General features: G+C 47.5%; 2 protein-coding genes across 3 annotated transcripts; one reads left to right on the top strand and one right to left on the bottom strand.

Moving 5' to 3' along the window:
• The first annotated feature begins 772 nt into the window (after window positions 1-772).
• Window positions 773-19,297, top strand: RASL12 (RAS like family 12). Its single transcript, XM_043555160.1, has 5 exons — window positions 773-1,929; window positions 3,800-3,856; window positions 10,090-10,163; window positions 10,859-11,049; window positions 13,689-19,297. The coding sequence occupies exons 1-5, from the start codon at window positions 1,827-1,829 to the stop codon at window positions 14,062-14,064; spliced, it is 801 nt and encodes a 266-aa protein (XP_043411095.1). The 5' UTR covers window positions 773-1,826; the 3' UTR covers window positions 14,065-19,297.
• SLC51B (solute carrier family 51 subunit beta) lies at window positions 15,757-27,018 on the bottom strand. Of its 2 annotated transcripts, none has more exons than XM_043555162.1 (4): window positions 26,577-27,018; window positions 19,507-19,607; window positions 18,378-18,468; window positions 15,757-16,144 (listed from the first exon to the last, which is right to left on the bottom strand). In XM_043555162.1, the coding sequence occupies exons 2-4, from the start codon at window positions 19,601-19,603 to the stop codon at window positions 15,931-15,933; spliced, it is 402 nt and encodes a 133-aa protein (XP_043411097.1). In that variant the 5' UTR covers window positions 19,604-19,607; window positions 26,577-27,018; the 3' UTR covers window positions 15,757-15,930. The 2 variants fall into 2 exon arrangements, with proteins under 2 accessions (XP_043411097.1, XP_043411096.1); XM_043555161.1 differs by having other exon boundaries at window positions 19,507-19,718.
• Between the last annotated feature and the right edge of the window lie 751 nt (window positions 27,019-27,769).

A 27,769-nucleotide genomic window follows, 5' to 3' on the forward strand; every position in this document is an offset into this window, starting at 1 on the left:
GGAACCTGCCTCCTTACAGTGCCCATCTATTGGTTGGTCTGCATTTTAAAGGAAAGTAACTTGCCCAGCATCACAGGCAGGGACCTAACAGAGCCCAGGTTTACACCTAGTTGGATCTGCAGGGGTCCACAGCTTACCCTCCAGCAGTTCGCCAATGAGATTGGTTCTGTTCCCATAGACCCCTCCAGAACCAGTCTGTCCTCTCAAGACTGGGGCCAGCCCAGGGAAATGGCTGGAACTTGGCTCCCACTTTTTCTCCACCTACAACTCAAAGGAAAACCCTTGGGCATTAGCTCTGAGAGTGATTTTGGCCCGAGGGTGTAATCTAAACAAATTTTTCCCAACACCTTTCAGTCTTAACACAGCTGGTTTACCATTATCTCCTACGAATACAATTAGGCTGAGTCAGTATTCATGTCCTATTCTGGGAAAGAATTTTCCTTCCTGGTTGAGAAGTTATTACTATCAGGCTCTGACCCCAGACTGCCTTCTGATCTGGCTTTCCATGATTTCTTTTCACATGGGTGGGTAGATTAACTGGGGGAAAGAGAGGGAATTGGGGATGTGGGGTTGGAGGGAGAAGGGCTGCAGTGAGAGGTCTCAGACTCCTATGCCCTTTCCCACTCTAGCCTGGAGTATATTTCAAAAGAGAGGCTCCACCTGGTTCTAGAAAGTACTCAGACCTAGAACCTAGTGATGCTGTCACTCTCAGGCTTGAATCACATAATGGGATTTTGGATTTATTTTCCCCTTTCTTTAGTATATAGATGGGAACACCAATGCTCATAGAAGTGAGGTGACTTGCCCAAGGTCACCTAGTGAAAGAGCTGGCATTAGATTCCCTATGTAGGCCCTTTGCTCTGTGTCCATCATGATCAGATTTATCCTGGGTCCCAAAAGAAATGTCAGGTGACCCCTACCAAGCTCATCCATCAATCCTAGAATCATTATAGGCATGAGAGGGTGCCAGGTTTTAGGATAAGTAAAATGCTCCGTTTACACACTAGGCCACAAACACATGCAACTCATTAACTCCCATCAGGAGTTAATGTAATCCATCGTAATCCAGGATGGGTTAGGTTTCTTGAAGCTGGATACATATTGACCATGAAATGTTAGTAAAGAAGTCTTTTCCCCTTCTCAGGAGTCAGGGTTCTGCCTGGAGTTTGCAGTGATGCCTGAGAGTCCCCACACCGAAAGGCAGGGTAATGTCGTTGGGGAAGTTGTGTGCCAAGGCTGCGCTGGCTGTGACTGTGACCTAGAGAAAGGGCAAGGCTGGGAATTGAACCGGGCAGGCTTCCCGGAGGAGGAGGCGGGGCCAGCTGCGTAGAACAAAGGAAGGAGTGGATTTTTTTGCAGGTGGAAAGAGATTGCACGGAGGTTCAGACTACGCTGGAAACATCCTTCCCCTCACTCCGCCTACCCCAGCCTCTCTCTCTCCGGTCCCGGGCCTTGCCTGCAGGGTCCCGGGGAGCTCCAAGTGGCGACAGCGCTGTCTTCCAGGCGAAGCCTTGCCGTGGGCTGTACGGCCGGCCGGCCAGAGCTCCCTCCCAGCGGGGGGCTCCCGCAGCCCTTACAAGGAGTTTGGCGGCTCTCCTGGCAGCCCCGCCCGCCAGCCTCTACGGGCCCCTCCTCCCGCCCGGCTGGGCCGGGCCGCGGGAACGCAGCCCTCTCCGCTCTCGACGCCGGGCCCGGCGCGGACATCGACGGGCCCGAGCCCGCGAGTGTGAAAGGAGCCGGCGACTAGCTCCCTAGGGCCCCAACAGGCGGGCACGCGGCTCGGGGCCCTTCGGCAGAGGACTCGTGACCTTCTCAGCAGGGTCGCCATGTCCTCGGTGTTCGGGAAACCCCGCGTGGGCAGCGGGTCGCAGAGCGCGCCTCTCGAGGTCAACCTGGCCATCCTGGGACGCCGCGGGGCTGGCAAGTCCGGTGAGTTGGGTAGCGGGACGGAAGACAAGGAGTTAGGGGAAGACCCGAGAGACGGGGAGCAGGTGTGGACGCTGTGGACTTGGTTGCAGGCAGGCTCTCCCACTGGCTTTGGGGCTTCCTGCGCCCAGGTGGGTTGAGTGAGACACCGCGATTTTCTTCTTTGCCTCAGTTTTTCTGTTGCTTGTTTCTCTACTATGTTCTCAGCTCCTCCATCTCTCATCTGTCTTCTGTTCCTTGCCTGTCTTTCCCTTTGTGTCTCAGACACCAGTTGTCTTTCCTCTCTGCTTGTATCTGTGTCTCACGGTCCTCTGCTGATCTCTCCCTTGCTGTTCACTGCTTTCCATCTCCTCTCCCTGGGGCGAGCAGTCGGCCCTGGTGACTAGCACTGCAAGGACATGTTAGGGGCTGATCTCTAGCTCAGGTCCCTAGGAGCTTAGTTACAGCCTTGCTATTCTTCAATTTAGTCTGGGGATGAAGGGAGGTGGTAGAGGTCACTGGCTATTGGGATTTTCCAGGGAGGGGCCACCCCAATTCAATGGATTCTGGAACAAAGTGTGCATTCTTATCAAACGTAATTTTCAAGTTAGACCCCTCTCTTGACTTTCTGGAAACCCCTTAGACTACCATCCCAGGTGTCTGGGCCTTGTTCTTGATGAACCTAGATTTCGGGTTGCCTCTGAGATCATTTCTGTCAACACCGAACTCTGGCTTAAACACTCCTGGCAGCTGTCACCCAAGTGAAGCCCAGGTGGGTGGGTGTCCCCTTAGGCAGAGACCCAGAAAAAGGTTTCGTTCCTCTGTCCTGCCACTTCACAGTCCCAGGCAGCTAAAGGTGGGAGGGCTGTTTTCCAGTTACAGCCATTAGTGACTGGCCAACAAGGGCTCAGTTAGCTATGTTTCTTTCCCCAGAGTGTTCTTTGAGACTCGCTGGGATCCTACTCTCCACTTTTGAAACCAGCCCCCTGACTCAGAGAGGGGACTCTGAATCATGTTTTCCTACAGAAAAGATTTGCCCTTTTCCCTTTGAAAATCAAATTGTAGTTCTGTCTTTGGTATAGTTTAGCCAGTGACTACATGAATGAAGGAATTTAAATTTTAAAGTATGTGTATTCCCTGGGTATTAGTTTGCAGAATGACACTGTAAGGAATCTTGGGAAAGAATTTTAAGGATTTTCTTTAAAATCTCACATTTCTTTTTAAGAGTCCGGCACAATAGTTGGCTGGCCCTGGGGCTTTATGTCACTAAATTCTGAACAAAATCAAAGTTCTATTAATGAAGTACACTTGGGGAGAACTTCATTTTAGGTTTTCCATTCTTTGGGACATCCATGATGAGTGTGGAGGCCCTAGTTGGAGCCAAGACTTGAGATACAGAGGACCAAGGGCTAGAATGTGTTTACTTGAGACATGGGTGTTCATACTCACCCTGGGGATCACAGACTGATCAACTCAGCTCTTAGTCTTTGGTGTATAGCCAAAACTGGAATAAAAGCCCCATATTTCAGAATTTTCATGACTTGACCAGGGTGGGGGATGTTTAGGTAACTGGTTGAGTGGGTCCTGGACCCCTCAGTTTGAGTCTTTAAAAACACCTGTTAGGCTTGCCTCTCATGGTTTTTCTTGCCATAAAAAAAAAAAAAGCCAGGATGCAACCAGGGGGACATGGTTCCTTGTATTTCTGGTTTCTTCTGAGCTTCTTGAACCAACTCCCCAGCTTCTAGACCCATTCCCCCAAAGAGCTGAGCTTAGTGTCAGCCAGGAGTCACAGAGGCTAGATAAGTCCTCCCTAAAATGAGAGGAGCAACCTCTGGGAACCAGCAGCCAAAGACAGCAGGGGATGACTGAGCCAGCTTCTTTCTGTTTCCTGCAGCTCTGACCGTGAAGTTTCTGACCAGGAGGTTTATCAGCGAATACGACCCCAATTTGGGTAAGGAACCACTCCTCCCCATCCTCCTACTGTGTCCCACTTGGATCCCCCCTACCCCTGCCCCCATGCACCCACCTACACTGTGGTGGGCCCAGACCTGACCAGGATTGAACATCTGGGGGCAGAGGGGAGGAACCACCCAGGATGACTCAGCCCGTGGGACAAAATGTTTTACATGCCAGAAATACATCCTTCCACAGCCCACCCCAGACAATTTGGGGGTTGGCTTAATTAGGAAAACTGAGATAGGCTGATTTATCCTAAATTATGAGGTATGTTGAGACTTAAAAAAAATCAAACATAACAGAACGTCTGCAGCCATTAAGTGTTGGTCTTCAAGATGGCCACTCAGTATACTTTTCCAGAAAAGCTGGACAAAGCATTTGAGAAACTATCTAGTGCTACTGGTTGCTGACCCATTTTTGAACCACACAAGAAAACTCATCTTGTTTTATAGCCATATCATGGTATATTGGAAAAAAGGATGCTCTGGTATCAGTCAGAGCTAAGTTTGAACCCTAGCTCTGCCATTTACTGGCTGTACAGCCTTGAAGCAGTCACCTAATCTCTCTGAGCTTCTGTTTCCTCATCTGAAAAGTGGGCATAAAGATGCCTATCTCAGAAAATAACTGTGAGGATTGAAGAAATGACACATGTTAGCCTAGTATTTGACTCACATTAGGCACAATGCATATTCGTTTTTCCTGCCCTTTTCCTTAACGTTTACATTTATTTTTTTTAATTTTTTTTAACGTTTATTTTTGAGACAGAGAGCATGAACAGGGGAGGGGCAGAGAGAGAGGGAGACACAGAATCTGAAACAGGCTCCAGGCTCTGAGCTGTCAGCACAGAGCCCGACGCGGGGCTTGAACTTACGGACTGTGAGATCATGACCTGAGCCGAAGTCGGACGCTTAACCGACCAAGCCACTCAGGCGCCCCATTAACGTTTACATTTATAACATTTGTTTTTTGTAAACTGTTCACTGAAAAAAATGGTGTGTCTGGATACTCTTAGCCTTTTGAAAATGGGGGGTTGCAGTCTGGGATTCTTTTTCACTCATTCCACTGATAAGAATGAAATGAAGCATTTGTGGGACCCTGGGGGCTCTCCAGGGAATCCCAGGGCTGTTGGGCACAGGCTGGAAACCGCAGTATAGCAGGGTGTGCAGCAGGGCCCTGAGGGAATGTGCTGTAACACCTGAAGGAAAGAGCCCCTTAGCCCCTTGGTGCCCTCAGTTCACACTGGAATATTGAATCCCAGTGACGGAGCAGGAAGGGACCTCAGGGCTATTTAGTCTATTGGGTTCTAGAATTTTTTCCCTAAGTAGCAGAATCCCTTCTTCCAAGGTGATCTTAAATAGAACCCCAAGATGTCAAAGAGAAAGCAGAGGGGGTCCCCTCGTTAAGTCAAGAGTACAGGGCAGGCGACTTACTGATAGTCCCTAAGGGATTTGTTTTCTCAAAGTTTGGTTTGACTACCTGCGCTATGACACAGCCCCTCAGTAGAACGGTGGAAGAATTAGGCCCAGGGAGCTGAGGCTTCTGGGCCAAGGTCACACAGCAGGTCTGAGGGGTCTTTTTCTTTTAATGTTTATTTATTTTGGGAGAGAGAGCAAGCAGGGGAGGAGCAGAGAGAGAAGGAGAGAGAGAATCCCAAGCAGGCTCCATGCTGTCAGCGCAAAGCTGGACACAGAGCTTGAACTCACAAACCGTGAGATCATGACCTGAGCTGAAATCAAGAGTTGGAAGCTTAGCCATCTGAGCCACCCAGGCGCCTCCTGAGGGGAGCCTTCTTGATTAGCAGAGGTCAATGCCCATGGGGGTGGGAAACAGGATGTAATTGTGTGCTGGTCAGGGGAGTGTTGAGAGACACCAGAACATGGAAGCAGAAGCAGTGGGGGAATTGAAGACAGGGAGGAGGTGGGAAGGAAAGCCATACAAGCAGGGGGTATTTGGGAAGGGAAAATGAGGATTTCCAAGGGCGGTTCCTCAAAACACAGATCCTGCCTAGCTCAGATATTACATGGGGAATACTTAGGGTAAAAAACATTAGCTGTTTATCTGAAATTCAAATTTAATTGGTCATCCTATATTTTATCTGGCATCCAGCCTCCAGTTTCTTCATCCCTGCCCCCAATTCATACCTTTCCTGCCGGGTCTCGCCAGAGCCTACTACAGTAGTGGTTTGGGCTTCCTGATTGAGTAATTTTGGAGTTCTGACCTGATAGTGGAATGTGTGGTCACACTGTCTGGGGGCGGGGGGGGGGGGCAGGGCAGCCCTCCACAGTGGTCAGTCACCCCAGCCTTAGGTCTCTCTCCCTGGCCCGAGAGCCTGTCAGCTGGAGAGATGACCAGATGCTCCCCTTCAGCCATTCTGGGAGACCAGTCCCACTCCTCCTTGGGATTCTGCCCCAGCATCTAAACATTCCAGCCACTATCCCATGACTGCCTGCAGCAACAGTGGACTCTAGGACCAGAGCCTTTCTTTCTGTGGAGAAAGACCAAGGAGACCAAGGAGAGAGTTAGCCATCAGGACATGTAAAACAACTCTTGCTCCTTTTCAGAGGTCTTCCTTGAACCCAAAGTGAGCTTCTCAAGCATGGAAACCTGTGTTATTCATTTCCGTTTCTAGCATGGAGTGCAGTACTGGGCATGACATATGTACTCTTAAACATGAGATTGAATTTTGGTTTTAGGTTTAGCCTTTAAAGAAGAGCTATGACTATTATCCCCATTTTATAGGTAAAGAAACTGAGGCAGAGAGGGCTCAGTGATTTCCCTATGGAGAACCTCAGGTATAAAGGAAGATGAGTATCACTCCAGTGCCTCTTCACTTAGGATGGCCTTATGTTCTAGAGGGCCTGGAACCAGAGGTCTGCATAGCACTAGGCTCTGGTTTCCCCATCTGGAAGATGGGACCAATAGCTTGTACTCTGTCTGCATAAGGGTTGTGGCTGGGAATGGTGCACCCGGGTGGCTCAGTCGGTTAAGCATCTGACTTGGCTCGGGTCGTGATCTCATGGTTTGTGGGTTTGAGCTTCGCATTGGGTTCTGTGCTGACAGTGCAGAGCCTGAAGCCTGTTTCAGATTCTGTGTCTCCCTCTCTCTCTCTACCCTCTCTCCCTTGTTCATGCCCTGTCTGTGTCTCTCTCTCTCAAAACTAAATGAACATTAAAAAAAATTTTTTTTAAAGCGTTGTGGCTAGGATTGCTGGTAGGAGCTGAGAGAATCAGTGCCTGTGGAAAGGCTGTGCCTGTGCTGAGCACTCCAGGAAGGGCAGGGGTCCCCAGGAGGGAGTCCTCTCAAGGAGGAGCTGGGGAGCACCTTGCCTGGCTTTCTCAGGGCAGAATGACAGCTTCTCACCTCTCTTGCCCTCATCCTGTCCAGCAAAGATGCAGGCACCATTTCTGAGGCATCATTCTACATGCACTCTGACCAGAGCTCCTTTGGCACCTTTATTATTATTATTTTTTAAATGTTTTTATTTATTTTTGAAGGAGAGAGAGACAGAGCATGAGCTGGGGAGGAGCAGAGAGAGAGGGAGGCATAGAATTTGAAGCAGGCTCCGGGCTCTGAGCTGCCAGCACAGGGCCCGACGCGGGGCTCGAACTCAAGAGCCGTGAGATCATGACCTGAGCTGAAGTCGGACGCTCAACCGACTAAGCCACCCAGGTGCCCCTCCTTTGACACCTTTAAAAAGACTATTACTGGGGCGCCTGGGTGGCTCAGTTGGTTAAGCGTCCGACTTCGGGTCAGGTCATGATCTCGTGGTCCGTGAGTTCAAGCCCCGCGTCGGGCTCTGTGCTGACAGCTCAGAGCCCGGAGCCTGTTTCAGATTCTGTGTCTCCCTCTCTCTCTGACCCTCCCCCGTTCGTGCTCTGTCTCTCTCTCTGTCTCAAAAATAAACGTTAAAAATTTTTAAAAAATAAAAATAAAAAAAATAAAAAGACTATTACTGTAAATGAGGGGAAAATAGTTTGGGAAAAGAAGCTTCTCTCAGCATGAAAGTCCCCAGAATGTTATTTAGAACTAGGAATTATGAAACCCATGTGATTAAGGACCCCAGAATGCTCTGGAGAGCAGGACTTGGTGATGGGAAGATAGGATAATACTGTGACTTGGAAAGGACCCCCTACCTCACCTGCCATGGGGGAGGAAGCCAGATAAGATGACATCTGAGGCTTCCCCAAGCTCACCCATACATGTTCCTCCTCCTCAGCTGGCCTGGGAGCTTCTGCTCTTCCCCTGTGCTCTGCCCAGAGTTGGACGATCAGCTGGTCCCCTGAGCAGAGGGTGATGGGCGGCCCCATGCCTAGATGGGGAGGCAGCCCAGTCTAGAAGGCCTGAGTTCACATTCCTTCTACTGATGGAGTGCTGTGTGGCAGTGGGCAAGGTCCCTCCTCCTCTGGGCTTCATCTCTCTCTAGTGGTGCTAACAGTAACTTTGAAAGGCTGTTATGCTGTGAAGAACCACAGGAGACCAACACTAGGCTAAGATTTTCCCCGAGACTGGGCAGGACTCAGTGACTGTTTGGGGAGGGGGGGTGTGGCACAACTAAAAAGGGTGCATCAGACAACTTTGGCAGGAAAATAAAGAAAAATCTGAACAAGATGTAGGCATCTAGGGGCAGCTCTTCTTGCACTAAATATAGTTAAACATTTGGGGCATATTTTCCATTAGATTTTTTTTTTTGTTTTTGAATAAGAGTAGCTATTTATCCAAGTCCCCAAACAGGCTGGGGATGGGAGCTGTCTGTGATTCCTGCTGGCTGCTAGTGGACCTGGCATGTGTCCAGGCCTGGCTCGACTGCCAGTGGCCCTCAGAGAAAAGTGGTGGTGAATTCAGCCAGGGTTGGGGAGGTGGAGGAAAGCAGAGAGGGCCCCAGTTCTGCCCAGGGGCTCTTCTTGGGGTCACTTGGGGCACCCAGGGAAACATGATGGCCAAGTGGACTTATACACATGGGCCAGTGGCACAGGGGAAGGTTGGAGATAGAAAGAATGTCAATATGACAATGAGGTCATCTTTGCATGCCAGGCCATCTGCTGCTTTCTCAGGTTTGAGGGTGTGAGATGCAAAAAAAAAAAAAAAAGAAAGAAAGAAAGAAAGAAAAAAAGTTAAAATTCATGAAATCCAAATAAAGTCAGTAGTTTAGTTCATAGTATGGTACCAATATCAATTTCCTGGTTTTTATCATTTTACTACGGTTATGTAAGGTGTTAACCTTGTGGGGAGCAGAGGGAAGGGCACACAGGAACTCTCTGTACTATTTTGCAATTTCCACACAAGTCCAAAATTATTTCAAAAGAAAAAGAAAAAAAAAATATCAGCTAGGAATGTGAACCTGCCCTGTCAGCTTTGGAGCACCACAGTCCCCTGTCCTTTACCAGACATGTATGATGGGCCAGGCCCCATGCCTGGGGGCCCATCCAGTCCTCACACAGCCCTATGAAACGCAGAAACAAGCATTTAGCACAATGCCTGGCACAGAGTAAAATCTGAAAAATGTTTAGCCAATGTTATGTTATCCCCATTTTAAAGTGAGGAAACAGAGCCTCAAAGAACTGCTTCAAAGAATTGGCCAAGTCACATAGCTAAAAGGTAGCTGAAGTTGGGTTTGATTCCACATTTCCAACCTAAAACGTTTGACTATGCTAGAGTCCTCTGCTATTATTTTGATGAGGAATATTTGTAAAACCTTCTTGGGACTTCTGGACACACACACACACACACACACACACACACACACACACACACGTTGTGTGCTTTTCTTTTCCCATCTCTTGTACCACTGAGTGCAGGAGGATTGTCCTTGGGGGCTTCCTGGGGGCCAGGTATTGTGGTCAGAGGGAAGAGAGTGCAGAAGCTTGGGGTTTGGAGGGGATAGGCTGGCAGTGTAGCTCCAGAGGTCTCTGCTGCTAAACAAGACCATGGGCCACACACTTGATCCTATAGGCTTGGTGGCCAGACCCAGAACACAATCCCAACTCCTATGGCATGTTCTGTGAGTGACCTCTTATGATCTGAACCCTGACAGGTAGAGCAGCCTCTCCTCAGTGGGAGGTTCTGTCTGTGTTCTCCGTTTGGGTGCCAGCCAACGCCTCCCCAGTTGTCCCAGCTCATCCGGCTCCAGAATAGATCCCCCAGGGTCTAGCACAGGGAGGTGGGGACTCAGACCCAATCACCCACTGAGCAGCCTGCACTGCCTCTGACCTGGCTGACCATCTGTTGCAGAGGACACCTACAGCTCCGAAGAGACAGTGGACCACCAGCCTGTCCACCTGAGGGTTATGGATACTGCAGACCCGGTAACAGTACCCCCATTACCCCTGGAGAGCTGAGAGTCCATGCAGCCTCCTGGGAAGTCCTGGTCCCAGAGTGGATGCCTCAGATGGGAATGTGTAAACTTTTTAAGCTCTAGTTTGCTGTGTGACCCTCAATGAGGTGCTGACCTCTCCATTCCGGAATCTCTTCGTTTGCCTAGTGAGAAGGGATGGGATGGGGCCTGGGGAGACCTGATGGTTGCTGACATCAACTCAGAGATCCTCTCTTCTGGGACTTGATGCTCACATACACATGGAGACAGGTGCTTACAAGTGTTTACACAGAGACCCTCTTCGGCCCAGGTCCCCTCAGTGCACACATTCTCCCTATGTTCTCACCATCCCCTGCCAGGACTGGATACCAGTTATTCTCAAAAGCCAAGGGACACCATCAACCTGATGCAAAACCAGCAGTGCCCAGGGATAGCCAGGTCTCTGTAGCAGCCATGCCAGAGTCTTGGCTCTGTGCCTCAGAGGCCAAGGTCTCCAAGTCTCTGGGTGGTGGGAGTGAAGCTTACGAGACAATGTCTCCTTTCACACCAAGCCAAATCCACACTCAAGTGCCCCTTTAAAAAGGGCTCTGTTGGGAACAATATACAAAGACCCAGAGAATGGGGAGGTGGGTGGGCAGCTCAGGTGAAGGCCTTTGCCCCCACCGAGGCTTCCCTCCTTCACCCCAGGATACCCCCAGGAACTGTGAGCGCTACCTGAACTGGGCCCACGCCTTCCTGGTGGTATACAGCATGGACAGCCGCCAGAGTTTCGAAGACAGCAGCAGCTACCTGGAGCTGCTTGCTTTGCACGCCAAGGAGACACAGCGCAGCTCCCCTGCCCTCTTGCTGGGCAACAAGCTGGACATGGCCCAGTACAGGTGAGCACAGACAGTTTGTCCTCCTCTCTGGAGTTCACTTTCCTCATTTGTAAAGGCTGGGTGTCATCATTGGGGATTGTTTGGCTAAATTTGAATAATCCCCTCAAATTTAGGTTAAAGGTAAGTGGTCTTCCAGACAGGCAAGGGCAGGAAAGGAGGAGCTTCTGGCCCACACAGGGGTTGGACCCTGAAAGTTAGAAGAGATGCCACCCCTTCCATCCTCATGGGGCTTTGTGGTCTTTCTCGGCCTCACCCTTCTTGCCTGTCTCTAGGACATTCCATCCTCACTCTCCATAGCTTGTTGATTATTCAGTGCCCAATTCCAGGTCTGAGAAGAAAGGCTGTGATTGGCTCCTGTAATCAGGTGTCTGCTCTGGTCCAACCAGCTCTAGCCTCACCCAAGCATGGCCCGAGGCTCACTCCCACAGTTGGCTGTGCTGAGGGCAGGTTCTCTTAGACTGAGTTGGACTTGAATCAGAGGTCACAGACTGGGCCAGAGGGCAGATTACCAGCAAATACAGCAGCGTTTTGCTTGGCGAGCACAGAGTTTTAAAAGACCTAGAATTGGAATGCTTTGAGGAGGGGCATGCTCTCTCCAGCTGACCACAGGCCTTACCACTCCCCATGGCTTACCTCCACCCTCCCTATACATTTGAGCTGCTTGCCTGGCCCCTGAAAGCATGATGCTTACACTTGATGAGTGACCCCACTGGCCTTCTTCAACACTGACATTTGTCCTATGTGGCCAGCCCACCTTTGAAGTATGGCACCTTCCACCCATTTTCCACCTGTCCCTCCCTGTGCATGGCTAGTACCCTGCTTCCCCAAGCCTCAAAGGCCCATTCTGGTATTAGCAGGGAGGGGACTTAGGTGCAGAACAAATCAGATGGGCAGTGGGACGGGGTGCAGTCTCATGAAGAGGGGCCACGGTAGGAGCCTTTACTGGCCATTCAGCCCTCAGACCAAGACAAATTTCATCTCAGGAAATGAAGGAAGTTGTGTGATCTTAAAACCAAAAGGTGATCTTTGAGGAATTATAGAGCTCACAGTGCCTGCCAGAGGGGTCAGAAGACTGAATTGTGGTAAGTTGTCTTCAGTATGAGGAAAAAATTTAGACAACTGTTTTGATCCTGATCTTTGCCAAAGGGATTGTCTAAAAATGGTTTGGTAGCAAATAACAAAGATTATGGGACTCGAGCAGTTTCAATTCCCTAAGAAAAGTCATGACAGTTATCTTCATTTCCTTCTTTGATCAAGTCCTGAGGTTAGTGGGTCAGGATTTGATGAGCAGTAAAACTTCTAGCTGAGCATTGGTGTGTCTCCCATAATTGTCTTGCAGCTAGAAGGTAAAACATAGGTTAGAGCAGTGGTTCCTGAACCACTGATAAAATTGTCACCAGGCTGCAACAAAATAAGAGGATAATATTACATACCTGTGTCACCCATTCACAAACATGTATACATGTACGGGGTGCTGCATATTCTAAAAATTCACGTTTCAAGCCTCCAGAGTGACAAATCTGTAGATTCAAGCCCATCATAAAAGCAAATAATACCAAGTATTCCTTCAAAAAGGTTTCTTAGGAAGCAGTGAGCTTCCAGACAGGACATCAGCCATGGGTGGGGAGTCTAGATGCTCTGCCTCTGGCCCTTTTTGTCCCAGTTACTCTCTGTCTGATACTCCCCTGGGCAACTAGCCCTCTCCCAATCCCCCTCCCCCTGCCAATTTAACTTTGGCTCAGGAACCTCTTCCCACCAATACCCACCTGTCTCATGGGCTCTGCCACTGTCCTTAGGAATGGCGGATGGGGTGATCAGCAGTGCAGGGTGATCACCAAGATCCAGCCAATGGAACCTTGGCCTCAAGACCTCAGGTACCCCCTACCCCTTCCTTCTTCTGGACATCTGACCTACCCAAGAGCCAATTGTTTTCCTCTCACCTTTAGTCCCATGGCTTTCAGGTCCAAAACTTCCAGGACCTCCCCAGTTAAGTATTCGATCCCACCGTCACAAAAGAGGAGTATAGGACGAAGCTGACAATCGGTGCTGTTCCCTCTCTCCTTTTCTCCCTCCTTGTAATGAAATGCCACCCTTGCTCTCTCTTGCCCCTCCCCTGGACAGGCAGGCAAAACTCCCCATGGGCCCTGAGAGCTCTGACCACAGGCATCCTGAGTCACCTCACCCACCCTGCCTCTGTGGGTCACACCCTTCAGTCCAAACCACTGCCTTTCTCTAGAGTCAGTCCCACAGACCTGGGCTGAGGGTGGCTCATTTCCTGACCAAGGACCCATGCTGGCATAGACGCAGGGCTGGGAATGACCATCTTCCTCGGTGCACAAACAGGGTCTAACCAGTAAGCTTCTCCCTTGCCTACAGCTTTGTTTCTAAATTCTGGCTTTGGTGAGGTCAGCCATCATTCATTGAGCACTGACTCTGTGCCAGGTACTACACTAGGCACACAATACAAGTGGTTTTTCTTAGTTCTTTTAACAACCCTGAGAGGTAGAGGTCACTATCCTGTTGTACAGATGAGATGACTCCAGCTCACCAAGCTGGTGAGTGGGGAGCCGAGTGCAGGCCCAGGCCTGCCCCACTTGGATGCGTGCTCCTGACCCTGCCTCGCCCTGCTTCCCCACCAGGCAGGTCACCAAGGCAGAGGGTGCAGCCTTGGCTGGCAAGTTTGGGTGCCTGTTTTTCGAGGTCTCTGCCTGCCTAGACTTTGAGCATGTGCAACATGTCTTCCACGAGGCCGTGCGGGAGGCGCGGCGGGAACTGGAGAAGAATTCCCTGCCCCGGCCCCTCTTCATCTCCGAGGAGAGGGCCCTGCCACACCAGGCTCCGCTCACTGCCCGGCATGGGCTGGCCAGCTGTACCTTCAACACACTTTCCACCGTCAGTCTGAAGGAGATACCTGCCGTGGCCCAGGCCAAGCTGGTCACTGTGAAGGCATCCCGGGCCCAGAGCAAGCGCAAGGCACCTACCCTGACCCTGTTGAAGGGCTTCAAGATCTTCTGAGGGCACCCCTAAGGATCCCAGACTTAGGGGCTGTGCAGGGCTGCAGGATAGGGGCTGACTTCTCACCACTGGCTTTCCCTCTGATGGAACAATAGCCCTCTGGCGGACAGTTGATCCCTCTTCGAGCACCAAGTAATTTCCCTGACACCCAGCTTACTGTGTGAGCTGGAGGGACAGGCAGAATGCTGCTCTTAGTCCCTCCAGGCCTTGGTTTCCATGGTAACTACTGCTGTTCCCCCACCCTGAAGGGAAGTAGCCACAAAACAACACGGAGACCTGGGTCTGGCTGAAGTGGAAGGAAATTGCAGTGTCCATCATGGTGCCATCACCCCTTCCTGCTCCAGCAACAGCCAGGCCAGATGTGGCCCCTAGTGGACAGCTCTGGATGTCTGGTCAGCACCAGTAGGCCCTGCGTACAAAGAGGCCGAAGAACATTCTACAGGAGCAGACTTGAAGTCCTGGCACCACCTAGTGGACGGAAAGGGCAGAGCGGCTACAGGTTTTGGGTGGCCTGAGCCTGGCCCTCCTGTTGTCTTCTGATTTCACAGAAGCCCCAAGCACCAAACCCCACAGTTTATCCAAGTAAAATCTAGTTTAAATAATCCTATGGGACAGCCTGTGAGAAGCAAAATTCCCAGGAAGGGCTGTTTCTGGTACTTTGCCTCTCAATGAGGATAGAAGGTTGGGGGCTCTAGGTTGCCTTGGGTAGTGAGCATCCAGTGTTTTAGTCACCAGGAAGCAGCCCTGCCTTGTTTTCCCATCTTAAATTAAGGATTCTCTCCACAGACCCTCAGGACCAGCTTCCTGAAGCTTAATGATCGAAGCTGCAGAAAAAAGTCATTCTCTCTAGTGACCATCACACAGGATCCAGAGAGCCTGTAACTGGCAGTATCAGACATCCGGTGGGCACTGTTAGCCTGTCCCAGGCTCATAGGCAGAAACAGTAGAGCAGTTTGTAGTCTGGTCCAGCAAGACCCAGTACCTTTGGCAATGGGTCTGAATGTTCAAAGTCCACTTTTGAAAGATAGAACCTAAAGCATTTTTGGCCACCATAGCTTATACCATAACACTGTGGCTCGGATGTGGGATCAGGACAGCACTCTTGGGATTCCATTGTTAGCACAGGGAGCTCTATAGTTTTCTAACTCTGTTTACCTCAGGGCCCCTGGCCCAAAGGAAATCTCTGGTAGACCCTCAGCAGATAAGCAGGTAAAGGAAATGGTTCTGGTAGGAGGAAGGGGTGGCAAGGGAATTCTGAGCCCAGAATCCTGCTCTTGGCAATTCCAGGAGCTTGGATTAAGAACAACGGCTCTAGAGGTACCTGGGTGGTTCAGTCAGTTAAGCGTCGGCCTTCGGCTCAGGTTATGATCTCGTGGTTTGTGAGTTCGAGCCTCGCGCCAGGCTCTGTGCTGACAGCTTAGAGCCTGAAGCCAGCTTCAGATTCTGTGTCTCTTCTCTCCCTGTCCCTTCCCTGCTTGTGCTCGCGCTCTTTCTCTCTCTCTCTCTCAGAAAAAAAAAAAAAAAAAAAAAAATTTACATTAAAAAAAAAAAGAGCAACAGCTCTAATCCAGCCTTCAGCCCCATTATGTAGATGGAGAGGTTGAGGTCAGAGAGAGGCTATGAACTCCTCAAAACCACACTAGAAGTCGTGGCCTGGCTTCCTGACCCACAGGCCGGCTATGGATTTTGCGATTTTGCTCCAAGCCCCTTGTGTTGAACCACCCCCATTGGAACAAACTGCATTTCCAAATGCCCACTTCAGATGCATTTTAATTAAAAGGAGGGTTTTTTTTTTCATAACAATATTTTGATTGCAGTTCATTCACTGAATCTGCTGACAACATGGGGCGGTGCTCTGGACCCCTCCTAGCTCTCGGATTCTTGTGGGTCTGGAAGGAGAACCAGTGACACCTTTCTCCCTTTTAACTCAGTTTCCACCTGGGCCAAATTTTGCTTTTCTGAGAGCAAAGTCTCTCTTAGCATGTTCAGGTTGTTGTCCTCTCTGGCTCCGGCCTCAGCCAAGTCTTGGACTTCCAGAGTTGTTGTTTCCGGTTTGTTTTTCCTCAGTATCTTTTGATTTCTGGGAGGAGAGAACACGCTGTTGAATCGGGGTTCCCTGAGCTGGGGGACTGAGGGGCTGGGGCAAGACTAGGTCTCGCAAGTGGACTAGCGAGGTGGAAAATCCAGTGGGCAGTTCTGGGAACTGCTGGGGGAGAAAGCCAAGATAGTGTGATGTTCTTTTGGTAGAGAAACAGTTTATACTCACCGGTGCATCGTCTCCCCAGATTCTCATTGCCACCATGAGCTCAACTATTATTGCTACAGGCTCCCCTTCAAGGTGACATGTGGCTCAAAAAGGTCAAAAAAGCACACACCTTAGACTTGCATTTAAGTCTCCTGACTCTGGGTTCCGTGTTCTTTTTGCCAACCCACACATTTTCTATCCCAGGACTTCATTCTACTTAGTGCAGGTCCTTGTTACCCCACACCCCATCTCCACCCTCATCCCACCCCATCCTCAGACAAACTACTTTAGGGAAATTCCTAAGTAACCTTCCTGCTTCTAGGTCCTTGCTTTTCCAAACCAGCCCCCATGCACCAGTCATGTTTCTAAAACTGCAGTGTGCACACATCACGCCTTAACTCAAGCATCTTTAGTGGCTCCTGACTGCCCATGTCCTTAACCTGGCATTCAAGACCCAGCCTTCCTTCCGGTAACTCCCCTAAATGACATCTCCCCGAAGGTGGTTTTACTCAAGGTACCCCTAGACTTCCTGGCCAGAGTAGAGGGACCGAGCTGTGGTAAGAGCTGACTGCCCAGAGAATCTGCTTGGGCCCCAGGAGGAGTAGCTCATTGTCTGCCTTTCCCATGGACAGCCACTTTGCTCCCGAGTTGACCTTGTTGAGGGCAATGCCTCCTGACAGGGTAAGAAAGGCAAGGTCACCTTTTTAGAAGCTATATCCCTTTGGTTCCTCTTATGTCCTGCATCCAGACTAACCTTGCTAAAACATAAGACTTTCATGTCCCTGTTCAAAGCTATTCCCTGGCTCCCCAGTGCCCATGAGCTAGAACCTGAATACCTTGGCATGGCCCCCAGGACCCATACATTCTGGGTCCTGCCCCCTTCTTGTCCTCCCTCTATCCCCATCCCACTTCACATGCCACAGCCACATGGCTGGGCCCTCCTCCTCCAGCATGTCAAGCTTGATATCTGCTGTCCCTCAGTCTGGAAAGCTTCCTTGGCCCACCCTCCCTCTATCTCTTTGCCCTGAAGGCCCCAGATCCCACTACTGTGCTCCCACTGTACTCTCTATGTCCCGTACTGAGCACCTGTCACTCTGAACTACACTTGTCCCTCTACCAAACTGTAAATTCTATAAGGCAGGGGCTGAATCCCTCTTGCCCGTGACTGTGGCTCCCACTCTCAGAACAGAGCTTGGCACTGAGCAGGTGCTCAGCTCTTACCTGCAGAATGAGTAGTGAATGAGGCCACAGCAATTCATAAGTACTAGTTCTCAGTGTGAACAAAGGGCACTGGGTTTGTTTTTTGTTTTTTACTTTATAGCAGAACTGTGAAGAAAATTCATGCATAATATAAAAGCAGAGAAGGAAGAGCACAGAAGCTAGGCCAGCACTTCCTTAGATCCTCAATTACCTTATTCTGTACAATGGAAATAAATAACTTGTGCCTGCCCTACCTTACAGAGCTGTCTTGAGGGTCAAATGAGAGAATGTGAAGATACTTTTCAAATTGTAAAACATGGTACAGATATGAGGGAAGGGTTCTCATTGTTTTTGTTTGAAAGTTACTGATAGTGATGACTGGTGGGTATATAGTAATTGTTGAAAGAAAAATGGAAGGGAGGGAGGGAGGGGGGAAGATGTGTGAACCAAGCATTTATTGAATCATTTCTAGAACCCAACACTGCCAGTCGCTTGGGGAAACAAAATTGAGTCAGATGTGGTCTGTGTCCTCAAGGAGCTCTCAAAAGTCAGCCCTGGAAGTTTATCATCCAGGGAATTTAGCAAAATGCCAATGACCACCCCAGACCCTTTGTATCAGAATCTTTTACTCACTTGTGAGAGTGGCAGAGCTGGGATTTGAACCCAGACCTATGTGACTCCAGAACCAGAGATCCTGACCTCTGCTTGCTGGCCAGGGACAGGGGGTAGTTTTTCAACAGCTTTGTGTTGTCAGAGGACCCCAAAGGCTGCATTTTGCTGTCCCAAAGGGTGGCTAGCCAAGCCCCTATGTGACCCCTCCCTAGATTTCCCCACCTCCCCAGAGACCAGCCCTAGGCCAGCTCCTCACCTGTTTGCCTGGATGCTCTTTCTCAGGAGGACGATGCTTATCACAATCACCACACCCACCAGGGCAAAGATGGAATAATTCCAAGGAGATGCTGGGGAAGGACACACAGAATGGAGCCTTGAGGAGAGGCTGGGTGCCCCTCAGGCCCACCAACAGTTGGGGCTTGGGCTCAGCCTCAGCTCACAGCACTAATCGTCCTCTGCTGTAGGCCGGGTGTTGTAGAGAGACCCCTGCCCTGCAGGAACTTAGTTGTGGGGGAGAGAGACTGGGAGGCATGATTTCTGCTCTACAGAAGCCCTAATCTAAAGAGGGACAGCACGGCAGTTGGATAATCGTGTGGAAAGCGGGGTGTGGGTGGACATAAACTTCACACTCTTCAGAGTTGTGCCAGAGGCCAGCCCTGTGCAGTGCGAGGAAAGGAAGGAAGGAAAGGAGGCTGGGGGTGGGAAGGAAGGGATGGCTGTAAAACTGTTCCACAACTGCCGAAAGAGAACACCTGAAGTGGCTAATCTGAATTTGGATAATAAGATCTGTCCACACAGTGCCAAAGTGAGGCAGAGTCCAGCCTCAAAGCTATTGCATTAGCTGTTCCCCTGCCAGGAATGTTCTTCCCACACATAATCTGCGTGGCTAATCATTTCATCTCCTATAAGCCTTTATGCAAACAAGAGCATCTTAGTGAGGCCTTCCTTGACCATAGTACCTACCCTTCTATTCCCTTTCTGTGCTTAGTTTTTCTCCTTATTACTCATCACCAACATACTATGCATTTTACTTGTGTGTCTGGTTTCTTTTCTGTTTCATTAGAATGTATGCTCCATGAGGGCATGGACATTTGTGCTTTATTCACTGCTGTAACCTCAGTGCTGAGAACAGTGCCTGCTGCACAGAAGGAACTTAATAAATACTTGTGAACGATTAAATAAATGAGTGAATGAATGACCACACCCCAAGGAGAGGAGGGTGCGGGTAGGCCAGACCCCTTGGGGAATTAAGACCCCTCAGCCTCGGTCCCCACCTTGGAGGACATGTGCAGCCTGAAGGATGAGGCTGTGTCAGGGGGCTTCAGCCAGATTCCACTCTGTGTTGAGGACAGACCCCCACCCCCCACCAGTCCCCCACCACTTACCATCTTCTACTCGAAAAAACCAAAGCATTTCTTCCAGCAGTTCCTGAGGCACCACGGTGCCAGCTGGAGCTTGGATGACCCCGTCATTGTGGTCCATGCCCCTGTTCACGGTTGGGATATGTTTCTGACAATGAAATCCTTAGGCCCCTTTGTTCCCAAGCTGCCCACCGGGCCTCCTAGGTTCTGGCCCTTGAGCAAAGCCCTGAAGACCCCTGGAAACAAAGCAGAGAGCATGGATGGATACCCCACCCCAGTTTGACCTCCCTTACTACCCTAACCCAGCTCTCCTCTGGCGCAGAGTTACTGGACCAAGACTGCCTCAGGGCAGGTGGGGTCTGGAGAGGCAGAAACCATTGAAGTGGTGACACTCAAATATTTATTGAGACTCATCATGTGTGGAGAGGAGCACTGACCTGGGAGTAAGGAGGATTGAGTCGCTGGCAGGCTGTGGGACCCTTGTAAGGGACATTTTTCATTTTTGCCTGCCCAGCATCCCCATCCAGCTTCTGCAGCCCAACGCACTAGGTCACCCGGGTTTCTTAGCAAATTGTCCCACCTCTCACCATTGATGCCATGTAATAGCCTATCACAGGCTCCTGTCTCCCCACAAAGCCTGGGCCTATCGGCCTCTCTTCTGGAGACCTGAGACACAGAGCTGAGAATAGGAAAAAGTGTCAGAGAAAGGTAGTCGCCAGCTCCTGCTACTGAAAGCTGGGCTCTCCTCTTTCTCCATCACCATTCCTAGGCCAGATTGGTCAGTCCTCAGCAAACCTCTGATAACTTTTTTTTTCTTTCTCTTTTTTCTTTTTCTTTTTCTTTTTTGGACATGTTGTCAGAATTGTTTTTCTGCCATTTGCAACAGAAAAAACTGAACTCATGCTCCCTGGATAAACCCCTTCCTTAATTTGAGGCTGTTTCCATTCCCACAAAACAAAACAGGTTAAGCTAATTGTGTTTACCAAACCTCAGTCAGTCTCAAAACAGTCACACATCGTGCTTGACATGTTCTTGTACTACCTGTGCTATTACTACTTCATACAAAAATTCCCACTCTCCAGATTAAAATAAGAAGTAGGTGCAATTAACTTTGTTTAATCCAACATATTTTGTTTAATCCAACATATCCCCAAAAGTACCATTTCAATGTAATCAATATAAAAATGGTTGATATATTTTGCATTTTTTTGTACCAGGTCTTTGAAATTGGGTGTAAATTTTACACTTATTGCATGTCTCAGTTCTGACTAGACAGACACATGAGGCTTCTGTATTATACATCACAGGTCTGTGCCCAGGCTGGGGCCCGGCTGTGGCAGCTGATTCTCCCAGCTGTTCTGGGCTCCTGACAGGAGGCCTCAGGCCATGGGAAGTGAGCCTTGATCTAAGACCAAGGGGCTGGCCCCTCATCTGGCTCTGCCTCTGGTTAATTTGTCTAGGCAAATCCCTGGGTCCTCTGAAGAACAAAAAAGGAAATAATAAAAATAGAGGTAGAAATCAATGAAATCAAGGCAGGGGGGAATTGACAAGTTGAACAAAACCAAAAACCTGTTTTTTAAAAATATATTTATAAATAAATCTCTGGCAAGATTGATCCAGAAAAAGAGAAAAGATACAAATAGAACCAAAGTTAGACCAGAGATTTAAATATATAGAAATGTGTTTTGAACCTGGGACACCTGGCATCCAACTCTTGATTTTGGCTCAGGTCATGATCTCATGGTTCATGAGTTCAAGCCCTGTGTGGGGGTCTGTGCTGACAGTGCAGAGCCTGCTTGGGATTCTCTCTGTCTCCCTCTCTCTCTCCCCCTCCCCTGTTCTCTCACTCTCTCTCAAATAATGTTTTTAAATGTATTTTGAACTATATACTAATAAACTTGACAAACCAGAAATGGATGAATTTCTAGAAAAAAAGAAAATGTCAAAACTAGACAAGATACTTGAAACTCTCAGACAAATAAAGTCCAGGTTTAGATGGCTTTAATTGTGAGTTCTAATAAACTCTCAATAAGCAGATAATTCTTACTTTAAATAAGTTGTCCCCCAAAATGAACAGCACCAATTGGATTGTTCTTTTAACACTGGTTTCAAAACTACATGAAGACCATGCAAAAAGAAAAGATGATAGGCCCACTCACTTATGAAAGTAGATGAAAAAATCCTAAATAAAGTACTAATTGCTCAAATTCAACAATGTATTAAGAAAATCATTACCAAGGAAGCTTAATACCAGGAATGGAAGGACAGTTTGACATTAGAAGCTTGTATGATATAACTCTTATGTGGATTCTAAAAAAAAGACTTAGGGGCACCTGAGTGACTCAGTCAGTTAAGTGCCTGACTCTTGGTTTTGGCTCAGGTCATGATCTCATGGTTTGTGAGATCGAGCACCGGGTTGGGCTCCATGCTAGGCATGGAGCCTGCCTGGGATTCTCTCTCTCCCTCTCTCTCTCTCTCTTTGCCCCATCTTGCTCATGTTCTCTCTCTCTCTCTCTCTCAAAATAAAGAACTTAAAAAAATGAATAAAAATAAAAAATGAAAAAAAATTTAAAAGTCAAACTTGTAAAAAATGGAGCGAAATGGTAGTTGCCAGGAAATGTTGGGGGGGAGATAAGCTTTATATTATTTAAGGGTACAAACTTGCAACTAGTAGTACATAAGCCATAGTGATCTAATGCATAAAATAGACAATAATATTATGCTATAATTATGTAATGTGATAAATACAATTACAAAGACAATCATATTACAATATATAAATGTATCAAACTAATGTACACATGAAATTTACACAATATTATATGTAATATAGATTCAATTAAATACATGAATACATAAATAAAGTGTAAAATTTGATAGGAAAGATGTAAAACTCATAATTCTCAGATGACAAGATCATCTACTTAGAAAGACACACAATTAGAACTAATAGAAGCATTTAGTAAAGTTGCTATATACAAGTTCAATAGCATTTCTCACAATATTAGTGAAATTGGAAAATTCAATAAAAATGAGACGCCACTCATAATAGCATCAAAGCCATAAAGCATCTAGATAAACTTTTCCAAGCATAGAAAAGACCTCTATGAAGAAAATTAAAACTGTAGGACAAAAAAAAAAGTTGGTCTGAATAAATGGAGAGACATCTATGATTTTGGAAAGGATAAATATATTATGAACATGTCAATTATCCCCAAGTTAATCTATTAATCCAGTACAATTTCAATCAAAATTCTAGTTGGACTTTTTGAGGATCTTGATAAACTTATTCTAACATTTATATGGAAAAAGTAAACATATAAAAGTAGCTAAGTCAATCTTAAAAAAAAAAGAGGAGAGACTGACCCCACTAGAGGTTGAGACATAGTGATAAAAAATGTGGTTTTGGGGTACCTGGGTGGCTCAGTCACATGAATGTCTGACTCTTGATTTTGGCTAAGGTCATGATCCAAGGTTGTGGGATGGAACCGGCATCAGGCCCCGAGCTAAGCCTGGAGCCTGCCTAAGATTCTCTTTCTCTCTCTCCCTCTGTCCCTCTCCCCCACTCACGTGCTCTCTCAATCTCTCTCTAAACAAATTTTTAAAATATGGTTTTGACACAAGACCAAATCACTATACCAACGGATCAGAACAGAGATTTCATAGAGACCTATGTACACGTGGGAACTGGACACACTAACCAGTAGGTAAAGGAGGAATTGTTCAGTGGATGATGTCAGGGAAACTAGCTACTGATGAAGAAAAGGAAGACGAGGTGCACATCTAACAAACAGCAAACTGAAGTAGACTCCAAAATTAAAAACCTAATTGGAAGAGGAAAAAATATATGTTAATAGAACCAAGGTAGGACTTCTTAAAAGCTCAAATCTTCAATAACAAAAAACTGATGGATTTGATTATATCAAAAATAAGATTATCCGTTCAATGAAGAATACCCTCAATAAAGTAACAAGCACATTTCCAGTTGGGATAAGATATTGATGACGCTTAAAATCAAGAAAAGACTGATATCTAGAGTATACAAAGAATTCTTGCAAATTAACAAGAAAAAGATAGGAACCGTAATAAAAGATAAAGGATATAAACAGGCAATTTACAAAATCAGAAACCCAAAGGCTAGCAAGCATATGAAAAAGTGACCAATCTTTTGGTAATCAAAAGAATGAAAATTAAAACAAAAATGAAATAGCACTTGACATCTATCTGATGGACATAGTTTAAATGGTAGATAATGCTGTGTGTTGGTAGAGCTCTGGGACTATAGCCTTAGGCACTAACAGAGGGCGTGTAGACAGGCCGCCATCTAGAGCAAATCAGCCAAAGTGTACACGACTCACGACACAGCAGTTCTGCTCCTGAGTATGTATATATCCCAAAGAAATTATCCCCAACAGATAAGGGGGCATGCCATACCACTTATGAAAATTCAAAATATATGCACACAAAACTACACGTTTCACAAAACACATTTTTAAAAAAAGATACACATTACACATATTAGGATAGTTATCTCTGGGGGAAGAGGAAAAAGGGGGCAGGAATGGAAATAAAAGTAAAGAAGTAAAACAGAAGAGTTTTGAACAGACCCACGGTGAAAACGTCATGGGGCTAACCAAAAACAAACACAAAAAGAGAACAGAGGGTCTCGGAGGCAATCTCAAGCGCCCCTCTTCTGATACGGCTTTCTGCAATAGCTTTGGACGCTCAGTCAGGAACATCCAAAGATAGCTGGATGGCAAACAGCCAACTAGAAAAACAAAGTATTAGTAAAAGGATTGACATCAGAGTTTTTTTCCAACTCTAAATGCTCTGCGAGAAATAAAGAAGCATCTATATATTTTGAGGGGAAATATTTTGACACAAATATAATACTAAGCAAGTTTGGGGCACCTGGGTGTCTCAGTAGGTTAAGCGTCCGACTTCAGCTCAGGTCATGATCTCACGGTTCATGGGTTCGAGCCCCACATCGGGCTCAGTGCTGACAGCTCAGAGCCTGGAGCCTGCTTTGCATTCTGCCCCTCCCCTGCTCATTCTCTGTCTCTATCTCTCAAAAATAAACTTATAAAAATTTTTTTTAAATACTGAGCTAAGTTTTTCATATATGAATGATCATTTGCGTGTCAAGATAGAGATGGAAGTCAAGGAGAAAAAGTGTTTTATTTTATTTTATTTTATTTTATTTTATTTTATTTTATTTTATTATTTTAAAAAATTTTAAGTAGGCTCCATGCCCAACGTGGAGTCCAATGTGGGGCTTGAACTCATGACCCTAAGATCAAAACCTGAGATGACACTTAGTGAGCCACCCAGGAGCCCCCAACAAAGATCTTTTTTAGACTTTCCTGGACTTGGAAGCTTACTACCTACTTATTACTTACTGAACATCTGTTGAATAAGGAAAAGACAAAGTTACAGGAATGGCTAATGTATGATTTGCTGTTCCAGCTCTAGCTGTCTGTCCAGAGCACTTGCTAAGAAGGGTTGTGATTTTCTGTCCAGTCTCAGATGCAGGAGGGTCTGGATTAACTAGCAACATTGGCCATAGGCTCCTGTCACATATGCAGACCCCCCCCCCCCAGACCCACAGAGAAAAGAGCGTGAAGGTCAAGATAGCCAACACTGACTCTTTCTGGGGAAGTGGATGGAGCCTGGATATGTGGGGTGTTCACTTTGAACATTTCTGTACTGTATACGTTTCTCATGAGTACACACTACCTTCATGCAAACAATACATGTAATTATATATTTTTAAATATGTGTTTTGTATGTATATTTTAAGTATATATTTAGCGTATTTGTATTTTTTTAGTGTTTGTGTATATTCTATCTTTTGAGACAACAGTTCCAATTTTGGATGTTTAATTAATGGAACTAATAAGATGTCAGTTCTTCCCAGCTTGATCTATGGATTCAGTGCAATATCAATCCAAGATCCCAGCAAGTTATTTTATGGATATGGACAAACTGATTGTAAAGTTTATATGGAGAGGAAGACCCAGAGTTAGTCAACATAACACTGAAGGAGAAGAGAAACATCAGAGGACTGATGCTACCTGACTTCAAGACTTACTATAAAGCCACAGTGGACAAGACAGTGGCGTACAAATCTGCATGTGGGCTGATGTCCACAGTGGAATGTGTGTTTTAAATATGTATAATATTGTTATAATAAACATACGCCAACAAACAAACAATGATAACATGAATACAAGCCTAGAACTGAGAGCCAGCCCTCCCTGCTTGTGTTAGAGGCCACAGGAACAAAGGACACGTTTCCTTCAGAGCGCTTATCCAGTTTCCTTCTAGAATGGGCATTGTATTAATATACCTGCTTTAAAAAAAGTATTAACTAGGGGCACCTGGGTGGCTCAGTCACTTAAGTGTCCGACTTCAGCTCAGGTCATGATCCCACAGCTCGTGGGTTCGAGCCCCACATCGGGCTCTGTGCTGACAGCTTGGAGCCTGGAGCCTGCTTCGGATTCTGTGTCTCCTTCTTTCTCTGCCCCTCCCCCACTCATGCTTTGTCTCTGTCTCTCTCAAAAATAAATAAACATTAAAAAATTTTTTTTAGGGGCGCCTGGGTGGCGCAGTCGGTTAAGCGTCCGACTTCAGCCAGGTCACGATCTCGCAGTCCGTGAGTTCGAGCCCCGCGTCAGGCTCTGGGCTGATGGCTCAGAGCCTGGAGCCTGTTTCCGATTCTGTGTCTCCCTCTCTCTCTGCCCCTTCCCCGTTCATGCTCTGTCTCTCTCTGTCCCAAAAATAAATAAACGTTGAAAAAAATTTTTTTTAAAATAAATAAATAAAAAATAAAAAAATTTTTAAATTATTTTTTTTAATTTTTTTAAAATTATTAACTAAACTTCATGATTTATTTGGCTTTCATTTTTCTGTGAGTGTCTTTTTTCCTATTCCAGGGTCCCATCCAGGATATCCCATTGCATTTAGTTATGTCTCCTTAGGCCCCTCTGGGAGATTCCTGTGTTTTACACAGGGCTTAACCATCTGCCATGGGACCATGATTCCTGCCAAAGAGCCCAAGCCACCCATCCCCATGGGAGGTTGATGACACTCACCTGGGATCTGACTTCTGGGCCTGTCTTGATCTGCTGCTGGGAGCAGCGTTGGTTTCTATGTCCTCCCCTTACCGGAGCACTAGGTGGTCTCTGCGCCTGAGCACCCGTCACAGCCGTCACCTGGGGGAACAGTGCTGTAGAGCCTGTGGCAGTGGGGCCCAGCTGGTAGCTCTGCCCTTAGCACACGCCCAGGCCTGGAACCTCCTCTGTCACTCCAGAGTGAATGACCTCTTGAATGAGTGGCCTTAGATGACAAACAGGCTCTGCCTGGCTTTCACGATCTGCAAGAGCCAGCAGCTCCATACTTTCCTTCCTATATGTTGATCTGAAGTAAAGAGAAAACATGTGGACTGTCTTGCCAGCCCAGGCAATGGGCTGGGGAAGACCCTCAGTCTGGGGGTTCCATTACTGCAGGAGGATATGTGGTATACCTGCCCCAGGCCTCTGTTTCCTGCTAGTATCAATATTTAACCACAGAGCTGGGAGCCAAGCCTGGCCTTTTATAGCCTGTGCTTTCTCACAGTGAAGGTCATGGTCTTGTGTAAATTCCCTACAAGAAGTTGTAAAATAAGACCTTTGGAGGGCTAAGTGTTGGGGGAGGCAAGGCAAGTGACCCAGAGAGGAGGAATTCCACAGACTAGGTTGAACAGCATCAAGTGGGAAGGACTTGGTGGGGAAGCAGAGCAAGGCCAGACCCATTTGATTTTTTTTTTTTTTTTTTTTTTTTTATGTTTTGTGAGAGAGAGAGTGAGCTGGGGAGGGGCAGAGAGGGAGACACAGAATCTGAAGCAGGCTCCAGGCTCTGAGCTGTCAGCACAGAGCCTGATGCAGGGCTCGAACTCACAAACTGTGAGGTCATGACCTGAGCCGAAGTCAGACACTTAACCGACTGAGCCACCCAGGTGCCCCCAGACCCATTTGATTCTGATTGTCAGTGGGCTCTGGGCTTTCCCACCCACTGGCTTCTTGCATCTCCAACAGTCTTTGGAGTTGGCTCAGCAAGGAGTTCCCATTTCACAAATGAGCAAACAAATTGAGTGAGGTCAGGTGACAGGTCCAAGTTCCTCTCTAAGTTAATACTGGTTAACGATGTGGATGACGGCGTGGTGCAGAGAAAAGGAGACCCACTAGGAGAACCTAGTCCTACATGGAACCCCAGCTCCTCATCATTTCCTAACTCATTCATTCTTTCA

This window comes from Prionailurus bengalensis, chromosome B3, assembly GCF_016509475.1.
Source record: "Prionailurus bengalensis isolate Pbe53 chromosome B3, Fcat_Pben_1.1_paternal_pri, whole genome shotgun sequence".
Taxonomy (NCBI): Eukaryota; Metazoa; Chordata; class Mammalia; order Carnivora; family Felidae; genus Prionailurus; species Prionailurus bengalensis.

Coding starts and splice junctions, on each gene's coding strand:
- RASL12 (XM_043555160.1), top strand. CDS start 1,827: ATGTCCTCGGTGTTCGGGAAACCCCGCGTGGGCAGCGGGTCGCAGAGC. Junction 3,857..10,089: donor CGAATACGACCCCAATTTGG/GTAAGGAACCAC, acceptor CATCTGTTGCAG/AGGACACCTACAGCTCCGAA. Junction 10,164..10,858: donor TTATGGATACTGCAGACCCG/GTAACAGTACCC, acceptor CCTTCACCCCAG/GATACCCCCAGGAACTGTGA.
- SLC51B (XM_043555162.1), bottom strand. CDS start 19,603: ATGGACCACAATGACGGGGTCATCCAAGCTCCAGCTGGCACCGTGGTG. Junction 18,469..19,506: donor GTTTTTTCGAGTAGAAGATG/GTAAGTGGTGGG, acceptor GTCCTTCCCCAG/CATCTCCTTGGAATTATTCC. Junction 16,145..18,377: donor AAGAGCATCCAGGCAAACAG/GTGAGGAGCTGG, acceptor CTCTCCTCCCAG/AAATCAAAAGATACTGAGGA.